Below are 10,778 nucleotides of genomic sequence, written 5' to 3'. Positions count from 1 at the left end.
CTGAAGGTCATAAAGAGCCAGGAGAGAAGAACCCCTCCCGGTATATGAAAAGTGCATCCTACCCAGCCACCTGCAGAACTTCTCGCTTCAACACAGACGCGAACACAAATAAAAACCCAAATGATAGGAAATAGGTAACTATACATATTTTAATAAATCAGCGTCTGGAGTCCTATTCCTCAAATGATTCCTTAGAAAACTCCAGGGAACACAGACATTTGAGTGCAAAGAGATTCACTTATCCCCACATATATTTTTACGTGTACTGAATGTTTTATGTTTACGCAGGGGAGGGGAGGGGAGGGGAAGGGAGGGGAGGGGAGGGGAGGGGAGGGGAGGGGAAGTGAGGGGAGGGGAGGGGAAGGCAGGGGAGGGGAAGAGAGCGGTGCAAACTAAACTCTAAGAGTTGAAGGCTGAGTGAGTTAATGGGAAGTTTCTTAATGAAACGACACCCTCCATGTTGCTACAAAATATTTCATTCTGATTCGCCATCACAGTAACCTGAAATGTAGAAAACAAAGATATTAATGACAGAAATATGGAGCTGGTGTTAAATGTAGAGAGTGAATATTCGATGACCTTAGGGCTCGGCTTTGTTCAAATGCTTCTTGTAAGGTTATAGCTAGATGTGGCTCTAATTCATAAACATCTTCAAGGCTTTCTGAAACCCTCTGAATTTCTCTGGGGGTGATGGGGTGGGCCCCAGAGCATAGGATCTCCCGTATCAAAGTGCTGTTTTTTTATTTGTCTTAAATTTGCCTCACTGCATTTCACAGGGATGTGGGTATGTCCTCCTGTTTCAGGAAGTGAGGGCCAAGTCAGCCTGACCTCAGCTATTCTGTTAGCAGTTTTATAGAGTGTTCACCGTGTCCTGTGTCATATGTCACCAGGTGATGCCACAAGGGGCTTCAGAGTCACAAAACCACTTTGGTTTGCATCCAACTCAGCTATCTATTGAAGATCTTGGGCAACCTTCGTAATCTTTCTTAGCCTCTGTTTTCTCATCTTGTAGAATGTGGGTAATGAGAATACCTACTTCGTGAGGTGTCTCCAGGATTAAGTGAGATAAGGCAGGCAAAGGGCTTGGTGTGGAGCCTGGCTGGGGTGAAATCCTGCCCTACACTTAAGCTGCCCCTGGGTGAAACATCAAAATCTTATTTATTTACTTGTTTGGTCTGCGTTCATATCTGTTTGGTGTAGTGTGGGTTAGCTAGTTAGATGACCAACAGAGAAGTTCAGTTTTGTTCTCTTTTTTCCCCTACAATTTAGCATTACCCTATTTGGATTTTGAAACCCAGTTTCCCATGAGAGTGAGTGTCTATTCAAAATAAAATGTGCACTTTCCTCCAGAATATTACTGGTTTTTAAATCAAGATCAGACAAGAGTAATATCCGTAAAAAGATTCAATGGGTGTTCCAGGGGATCTCAAAAGAACATAAGTGAGGAAAACCAGCTGGTCAACTTATTGGATATTTAGTTCCATATTAGAAAAAGAGCATTTGTTGAAATCACTGTCTTTTGAACTTGCTATGGTGATGTCTCTCTTTAAGTTGTTTTTACACCAATGGCCACATTCAATGCCCAGCTCTTCACTGGGGCCACTCAATTCCCCAGACAATATTAATCTAGTCAAAATGGTTTTTGGGGTAGTGCAGCCAGGAGCAAAATCATGTGACCACAGACTGGGCCTAAGGTAGCAGATAAAAAGGAAGAGGCTGTCCCCTGCAGTTTTACTTAATTAAAAGTGCCAAGGTTTTGGAAAAAAGGCTTTTGCCCACTCCTTCTGCATCAGCCCCATGATAAGGCTAGTGAAAGATCTGGTCAAGAGGGACGAAGACTTGGGCTCAGAGGGGGCTCCCAAGACTCCCTGGTTTCTCTTGCATGCAGATGAAATGCATCTCAGGGCACGCAGACCCAGGGACCCTTAAGGGCGAGCAGCCGGTGCCCTGTTCCCACACACCACTCACCATTGTGAACGATCAGCCGGTACTGCCTGGCCAGGCACAGCTCCTCCTGCCTCTGCCTCACGATTTTCTGCACCTCCGGGGAAAAGCCGTTCAGGTCACGGGCGAACACGAAGGAGTAGCTATCGGCGCAGGTGCCATCGAAGTTCAGGAGGCGGCAGGAGTACTGCACAGCATAGGTGTCGTAGTCCGTGTCAATGATCCAGTGGTCATCGTCTGCAAGGCAGAAAGCCACGGGGCCACTGCATCTCCCTCCGCCACTCAGATGTCAGGGAAACTTACTGCCTGGCCCCAGAAACCAGCCACTTCCCAAAACTGGATTCAGGAGTTAGGAAGCAGGAGACTACAGAGAATTCTGACAGCTCTTAGAAAATTGGGACCATGAGAAAGGATCTTGTCCTTTACAGGAAAAAATCCTGGAGTCAGTGGTCGGGGGAACCTCATTCACTTTCATAATTCTTTCTCTCCCTGATAATAAATGTGATCGTATCTTTCCAAAGAACAACCGAGAATGTGGACCCATCAAACCCACAGACTAGACCTTTCTACTGATGTCTCCTCCATCTACCCTCTGACAATATCTTGTGCCTTTGTGACTGATATTGACAGCCACCAACGTATGTTACCCCCGACAGCAGGATGAATCTTTGGCACTGATCCGTATCAGCTAGTTCCCGGTCCTCTCACTATCCACACTGCTCTCCTGCCTCTCAGTCCACTGGATGATCTGGTTCACGGCTTTTCTGGCTCCATCCTAATTCTGGCTTAGTAACCTGACTCACTTCTCCAAGCTGGCAAAAGAGGGTATGTTCTGCCTTGAGGGCAGAAGATGGCTACCCTCTGACATCAGAGATTCTTTCTTAGAGCTCATACTCTTCAGAGCTCGCCTGACAGAGGCAGAGCTGAGCCCTTGAAGAATTTAGACTATATTTCTTCCTAAGACTGGGATGTAAGCCATGAAGCATAAGTGTAAACAAAGGTGGTACTAACGTCAATAAAGACAGGATGGGGAAACCACGTTAGTAAGAATGTATGTGAGAGGTTTGCCATGGAGAAACAACAATGTGGATATCCAAACATCTCACATTTGGTAAAACGTGTCACATCTCTGCTTAACATTCTGTTGATGTATAACCATGACCAAGACTTTCTGAGCACTTAGTTATGTGTCATTCAGTGTGTGGACACTTTCTGTGCTTTCTCAATTATTTTTCACAACGACCTGAAAGTGCACACTATCATCCCCATTTTCCAGATAAGGAAACTGAGGCACAGAGAAATTAAGTAATTCAACCAGGATCACAAAGAGCAGGACAGAACTGAGTTTCAATCTGACTCTGGAGCCCCCATACCTAACCTCTACACTACACTGTCTCCAGGAGATAAATAAACTGGGGCAACAGGAGATAGGAAACAAGAAACACAAAGCCTCTGTGTCTCCATTTCACACCCAGGTCATGAGGCAAGTGATGATCTCTGCTCTATGTCATGTTCTGTGCTGCAGGAACGCAGGGGAACCTGGATCCCCCAGCATTAAGGGTGTAAGGGAGATCGCTAATCCTTGCCTAAGTCACCTCTGGGTGTGCCTCTTGGCTCTGAGAACCCTGGGAGTCCCTGCCTAGAAGGGGCTCAGCCCAAACCCATGCCCTGTAGGAGAGCTGCACAGCGGTGGGTGGTGAGCCCCCTCTTCAGCTCACTGCAGGCCCGCCAGGAGGAAGACTGAGCCACCCCTGAACCTCCCAGGCTTTCCCATGGGGAATGTGTCAGACACCGGGATGTGGGGGTCAGGGGCAGACATACGACTGCTCAGCGGTGGCCATGCTCACCTGTTTGATAAGATGCAGATTCTAAAAAGTAGTAACCTTGGGCCCCGTGGTACTGATTTTTGTAATCCATTATCAGAAAAGTTTATCTTTTACTCTAAATGGATCACTTTAGGAAGTTTTGCTGCGTTATTTGAAAAACTTTTTATTACCTCTAAGGATAAAAGCTTTTTTCCCCTCGTTGAATAGCAACTCCATATGTACAGTGTAAATCAATACTGAAGATGCAATTCGATAAAAAAAAAAGTAAAAGTTCATCTAACACAGCTGTAGAGGAAGTGAAGGAGTGCATGCCCCGTGTAGATGGGCTACATGAAAGGACACTTCTGCCCTGGCTCACCAAGCTAAGAGTCCCCCTGAACAGCCCTCTGGGGCCTGTCTCCCAGGAGAGTTCCAACAGTATTCTGTAAAATTGTAGAAGCTGGTTTGTATTAGGAGTCCCTGCTGTTCAGGGCCACCTAATCCTGACCTGGGAGCTGGAACCCCTGGCTTCTGACACTGGCTCTCACAAACTTGTCGCATGACCTTGGACAAAGCACTACCTTCTCTTGACCTCAGTTTATTCATCTGCATGTTGAACCCCCTTCACAGTGTTAACTCTCCGTCTCTATGGTTCCATGATATGTCCCCCGTGGCCTGCATTACTCTCTAGGTACCAAGCAGACTGCAGATTTGAAACTTAGGAGAAATGAGGGAAAAGTAGAAAGAGCTTGTACATGTTTGCTCTCGAACATCTACATCAGGCTGAAGTTTAGGACGCTCTTCTGAGAGTCCTTAACACCCTGCCCCCCATATGAGTTTCAGGGCTTGGGAGAAAGGGAAGAGGTCACTGTCACCCAGAGCACTGTGCCTGGCTCAGAATCTCAGCATCGGCAGGTAGGGCACCTTGGAGTGAGTCAACCCTGTGCATAAATGCTCCCTACGTCCTTGGATGAGAGTCTCTGAGTCTCTGCTGGGCCCCTAGTAGTCAAGCAGTTTCAGGGATTCAGCCTAAAGAAATGGACGAAATGCAAAACCAGGTTGGGTGGTGATGCGAGTTGGGTCTTGAGGAGGTGGGTGGTCTCAGCATGGAGAAGGCCACACCCCCTGGCACACTGGCCGTATGGGTAAATGGCAGGAGGAGGTCACGTGACAGGCCCAAGAGCCTTTTGAGCTTGGGTCAAGTTTTTGAGCTGGGGGATGGGGTGGGCGCAGTGAAGGGGCCTGGCTACTTGCAATTTCACCCCTCTAGCTTTAAGCCCTGCTGAGAGTTCTGGTTGCTTACAGACCGTTCTTCCCAAGGGTGCCACAGGAGGAGAAACCCTAGCCAAAGCTAGGTATGTCTCCCATCCCCCAAGACAGTCCCACTAAGCCGACTACTTACTTCCTTTCTGGAGAAAGGACGCTACGCCCCAGTACTTCATCTTGAACTTGGCAGGGTCCTCGGTGTCTGTGAAGGTGCCCAGCATGTCTGCGCACAGGTCCCAATTACTGCAGAAGCCAAGGGGATCATGAGCCAGGCTGGGCGACGGGCTCCCTGCATCCCACCCCGGGTGCTCCCGTCCCTTCCCAAACAGGGTTTGGCGCTCAGCCCGGGGGACCCTGCAGCGCAAAGAGCGCAGCCCCCCAGAGGTCACTGACTTAAAGAGACGGACTCGGCCCTTGGCCGTGGCTGTCATGTGGCCATTCTCGTTCATGAACTGGGCGACGATGTTGTCCTGCAGAAAGAGGCCCTTGGGGTCCTTCTTGGCCATGGCGTACCAGGTGCCGGAGAACTGGGGAAGAGAGTAGAGCAGCGTTTGGTGTCCGGGAGCGCACGGCCGGCCGCCGGTAAAGGGGAACGCGGGGCATCCGGGACGCAGATACCCACGCGAGCCTTGTCGAAGTTCTCCTTGACTCGGAAGCTGCTCACCCGGCAGTCGCGCTCCGCCCGGGCGCTGCCCAGTGCCGCCAGTAGCACCAGCGCCCACACCCACTCCATCTTGCTCGGGAGTCCGCCCTGCGGGAACCGCGCGCCGTGAGCGCCTGGCGGCCGGACCAGCCGACCCGCCACTGCCGGTCCCTAGACCCCATCCCGCCCGCGCCGAGCCCTCATCCCGCCGGCCCCCGGTCCCCCATCCCTCCTGCCCCCGTACCCCCATCCCGTTCATCCCGGCCCCCCATCCTTCCCGCGCCGGCCCCCCGGTCCCGCCGGGCCGCCGCTCACGGTCGGGAGCTGCGCTCAAGCCTGGTCGCGGGTCCGGGCGCGCGTGGAGCTAGGGAGGCGAGCGGGGGCCGCCCGGCCGCATTATATAAAGCTCCGGGGGGAGGGGGGTCGCGCTTTCGTAACGGCGCGGGATGAAAGACCGAGGGGGAGGCGCCGGGGCAGGCGGGCCAGGACTTGCATAACGCGCCCTGACTCACCGCCGCCCGGGCGCGGGGAGGGTGCCTTTGGGCGAGAGCCTCACCTCCAGCGCCGCCCGGGGCTTGTGGAGCTGCCGCGCGGGGTGGCCTCGGCGGAGCCCAACTCTCCGGCGGCGGCGAGCCGCGGGAACCAGCCCTGGCCTAGGTACCCGACACGGGTGCCAGCGGCCGCCAGCTGCGGCCTGGGGTGGCCTCGGGGCCCAGTTGCTCTGGCCGGAGGCTCAGGTCGGCCTGGCGGGAAAGACCGTGGCCTCCCAGAGCGAGGGGCATCTGCGGTGCTGCCCGGTGCGTTAGTGCCCGGGCCTGGCCGTGCCCACCTGGCCCCTCGGCCCTCTGAGGGCTACTTGTGCAGCGGTCTGGGACTGTTCCCGCCAAGTAGTTTTTCATTTTATAAAGGACGTCTTTTACCCTCTTTCAGGGGAGTTGTGGTGCTCTCTGGATCAATATTTGTTCTTTAGTTTCAACATCTTTAGAAGCATTAAAACCCTCCCTGTTAAATATTCTCCAGAAACGCAACCCTGGTCAGGACAGGAAATTTTTTAGCAACCTCGGTGGTCGCCTCCGTACTCTGTGCCACTTCCCTCAAGCCACTTGGAAACACACCTACCAATTGTTTATGCTGCAGTTTTATTTCTAAGCCAGAATGGACTTTTGTTTTGTTTTCAAAACAGCTAAGGCGAATTGACTGAGGAGAGGAGAAGAGGGGGAGGTGAACAAACTCCCTAACGTCAATGGACAATTAAGTCGAAGTGCTGCGCCTAGCTGTGTGATTTTGCGCAGTCGTGGCACAATTCACTGACCGTGTTTTTCTCTTTCTGTTCAGAGTTAGAGTTCCTCTGCTCTGATCAGAGCAGTCAGAAGATGCAGCTTTGGACTGAATGAGAATTAGAGATATGGCAAAGAGCTATCTTTTTGTAAAAATGCCTGCTGTACAGTATCAGCTGTGTCTTCCACGGCCCAAACTGGAAAGGACCGAGATGAATTTGGTCCACTTTGCTACGGCCAGACCTGAAATAAGAGCGGGTGGAGGTAGAGGAGGATGGCTGCCAAACAGAGAAATAAAGACTTGATGGTCTTTACAGGGCATTGGGGTTACTTCTGAGCCTCCTGAAAAAATACCTGTGGCTCCTGCCACTTTCCTGTGACTCTTGGGACATCTCCCTGCCCGGTTCTCTGCTTCTACTTCCCACCTTCTCCTCCACTGCTCTTCTCCATTTGAGTCTCGGGGTGTCTCGGGAATGCCAACGGTGATGCAGTTAACTCCTTACTGCCTCCTTCTTCCTGCTAAGAAAGCCCTGTTTCAGGCCTACCAGCTAACTAGGAGGTCTTCTGGTGAGGTTAATTTTATCACAAGATGTATAATCCCAAACAGCTCAAATAAGGTCTGCTCCAGAGCTGCTCCTGCAGGGACCCTGCGTGTGTCCCTACATGTGGTAGTACCTATGCTCCCTAGGTGGGAAAGGACTTTAGGGTACCTCTCTATCTCGTGTCCAATGGATGGATCCCCTCTTTGACATTCCGAAGTAGAGATCTATCAGCCTGTCCTCCAACACCTCCAGTGATGGAGAGCTCCTGGCTGAGCCCAATTGTCTTTGGACCATTATGACTGCCGGAAAAGTTCTCCTCATACTCCCAGCCCTTGTCAGCTGTTTCTTCCAGGACGTATTCTTGTGGTCCTTGCTCGTGCCGTATGTGAAATAAATATAGGGGATTTCAATGCATTTTTATGGTGCTTGTTTTTGCAGCAATATGTTTTTATTTATTTGTTAGATGCTTAAAAGTTGATGTAACTGTTCGTCCTGCCCCACCCCCCTCTCTTTTAATGATAAATCCTGAACCTTGATGTCCCAGACACCAGCAAAGAAAAACAGTTTATTGGCATGCTCACTCGAATTTCTTCATGATTATAAACATGTTGAGTACAGGTCAACTGGTGTTTTTAAATTCGGTGCTTTGAAATTTATCTTCATAAAATAATTTTAAAAATATGCATATGTGTGTATAATATCAACAGGAAAAGTGTTCACAGTGATTACCTGTGTGATAGGATTAGGGACATTTAAAGGTTTATTACTGATTTGTACCTTTTTGTAATTTCCAAATTTTCCTACAGTGAAAATATTGAATCAGAAAATAAAACAAATATTCTCGTTGCAAACATTTTCCTTTTTTTCTTCTAGAAGTAAAATTATGGTCTAAATTACATCTTATGGACTGTATATAATATACACAAAAGTTCATTGCCTTGTCATACTTCATGGAGAGAAAGACCATGTTTCCTTCATCTTGGTATCCACACCACCCCCAACTTTTCCACAGGATTTCTCAGGAGACTTACACATAGTAGGTGATTGATCAATAGATATTGATTTAATTTGTTTTACTGAAATCAGTCACTTTAGGCAAGCTTTATAAAATATTTATTTAAAAAGACCCGGTCAGAGGTCACTCTTTCTAAAATATAATTTCCCAGGATTTAACAACTGTAGCAGAGATGGCTAGCTGTCCTTTCACCGAAAAAGTTTTCACTTCCCTTCCATGGTGTAGAGTTGTTGGAAAGAAGCCACCCTGCCAGAGGGCACCTCCTCACTTCCTGCAGCTCTGTAAGACCACATGCCTATGTTCTGGTCAGTGGAATGTGGATGAAAGTGCTGTGTGTCATTCCCAGACAGGGCTTATAAAAGCTGCTGGTCTAATTGTCTTTGCTGTCTGTCTTTCCTCATCTGCTGGCTGGTGAAGCCTCCATCAGCCTGGGACCCCACCAGTGATTATCTTTATGTGAATGAGAAATAAACTTCCATTCGATTAAGTTGCTGAGATTTGGGGGTTACCTGTAACAGAAGCTAGCGTTACCTTAACTAATACAGCAGCAAGCAAGTCACTAATTCCTAGGAAATATTGAAAGTGTTTTACCCTAATTGAAAAAAGAACTAATGCAAGAAATTTATGTCCTTAGCCTCATAAAAATTAAGCATGTCCAACTAGCTCCATTTTGTACAAACTGATATTTACATCCACATCCTGACAGAGAGGCCAAGAAAGATTAATAACAAGGAAATTGGGTAGCATTTATCTTCTGACTGCATTTAAAAGATGTCAAAATAATTGGTGGGAAAATGGAAAGATTAGTTATTTAGCCAATGTTTTCAGGTACAAAAAGTCAAACTAATTTTTTTAATAAAGATTGTTTCAGTGATTACAAAGCCATCAGTCAGTTTCATCAATTTAGCTGAAAATAACATGGATTCCACCAAATGAATTATCTCTGAGATACCTGGTCATATCCATCAATTTGGTGCAGGCAGAAGCTCTCATGAGAGCAAATGTGCAAGGTGAGAGGGCCCTTCATGGTTGACTGTCGTGATGTGCCTGAAATCCCTGCCATTAGAGGATGTCTTTTGGTGATGAATAATGGTAGGAGCAGAGAATTTGGCTAAAGTGGAGCTGAAGAGCAGGTCCAATATAATGATCCAAAATACACATGGTTAGTCCAGTATATTGTTGTGAGTTTTATGTTAGTGCTTCAACCTCATGTGCATTTTTTTTTTTTTTGGCTGTTAAATAAGCATTACTTCCTGCAGAAATAGTTAACTGCAGTGGAAAATTTTAGCAATTAAATATTACATGTGTTCATGAATATAGTATACTATTGAAAAATGTAAATTTGTTAAGCAGAAAGATTAAGGAAGTTAAACCATTCTTTGGTATATCTGTAGGCTTTTAAAATGAGTTCCTGGAATTTTAATTTAATTCTTGTATTGGTGTTTAACATTTTATGATATAGGTCTAGATTTTAAATTCCTTAAAGGAAAAGTCTTGTATGTTCCCCTATAGCAGCTATTATGGTATCTTGTACACCTCATGGGTGTATTTTAAAATTTATTCCTGTTTAAGTTCGTAGTTTGGGGTAGGTCACTATCACTAGCTGTGTGACCTTGAGCAAGTTATTTAATTTCTCTGTGCTTCGATTTCTCACCTGTGAAATACAGATAATAATAGTACCCACCTCATAAGGTTATTGTTAGGATGAAATGAGATGATATATATATAAGGGTCTTAGAAGGGTGCCTGGCACAGATTATATATTATAAAGTTAGCTATTCTTTTTTTTTTTAACATCTTTATTGGTGTATAATTGCTTTACAGTGGTGTGTTAGTTTCTGCTGTATCACAAAGTGAATCAGCTATACATATACATATATCCCCATATCCCCTCCCCTCCTGCGTCTCCCTCCAACCCTCCCTATCCCACCCCTCTAGGTGGACACAAAGCACCGAGCTGATCTCCCTGTGCTATGTGGCTGCTTCCCACTAGCTATCTATTTTACATTTGGCAGTGTATATATGTCCATGCCACTCTCTCACTTCGTCCCAGCTTACCCTTCCCCCTCCCCGTGTCCTCAAGTTCATTCTCTATGTCTGTGTTAAAGTTAGCTATTCTTATGATCACTTTTTAATTATCATTACTTGTGGCTTATCTTTCTAAAAATATTCTGTGTAAATGGAATGGAGTTTTCACATCAATTTAGTTATTGTTTCTGAGATGCTTTATCTAAATAAATGATTGTCAATGTCTGTAACGTCTAAGATATTGGTCTTTTTCCTCAT

At 47.2% G+C, this 10,778-nt stretch overlaps 1 protein-coding gene across 1 annotated transcript; it reads right to left on the bottom strand.

Moving 5' to 3' along the window:
• Positions 1-131: 131 nt before the first annotated feature.
• On the bottom strand, positions 132-6,131 carry RBP4 (retinol binding protein 4). Its single transcript, XM_057531615.1, has 6 exons — positions 5,974-6,131; positions 5,638-5,766; positions 5,409-5,542; positions 5,152-5,258; positions 1,969-2,181; positions 132-501 (listed from the first exon to the last, which is right to left on the bottom strand). The coding sequence occupies exons 2-6, from the start codon at positions 5,746-5,748 to the stop codon at positions 476-478; spliced, it is 591 nt and encodes a 196-aa protein (XP_057387598.1). The 5' UTR covers positions 5,749-5,766; positions 5,974-6,131; the 3' UTR covers positions 132-475.
• Positions 6,132-10,778: the final 4,647 nt, after the last annotated feature.

Source organism: Balaenoptera acutorostrata, chromosome 16 (genome assembly GCF_949987535.1).
Source record: "Balaenoptera acutorostrata chromosome 16, mBalAcu1.1, whole genome shotgun sequence".
Classification (NCBI taxonomy): Eukaryota; Metazoa; Chordata; class Mammalia; order Artiodactyla; family Balaenopteridae; genus Balaenoptera; species Balaenoptera acutorostrata.
Note: the sequence above shows the minus strand (reverse complement) of the source record. Positions and strands in the feature narration are given on the sequence as shown.

Excerpts from the sequence above, each read along its gene's own strand:
- RBP4 (XM_057531615.1), bottom strand. The coding sequence starts at position 5,748 with ATGGAGTGGGTGTGGGCGCTGGTGCTACTGGCGGCACTGGGCAGCGCC. Across the intron at positions 5,543-5,637 it reads AGAACTTCGACAAGGCTCGC|TTCTCCGGCACCTGGTACGC; the intron begins GTGGGTATCTGC and ends TCTCTTCCCCAG. Across the intron at positions 502-1,968 it reads CCGGCTGATCGTTCACAATG|GTTACTGTGATGGCGAATCA; the intron begins GTGAGTGGTGTG and ends TCTACATTTCAG.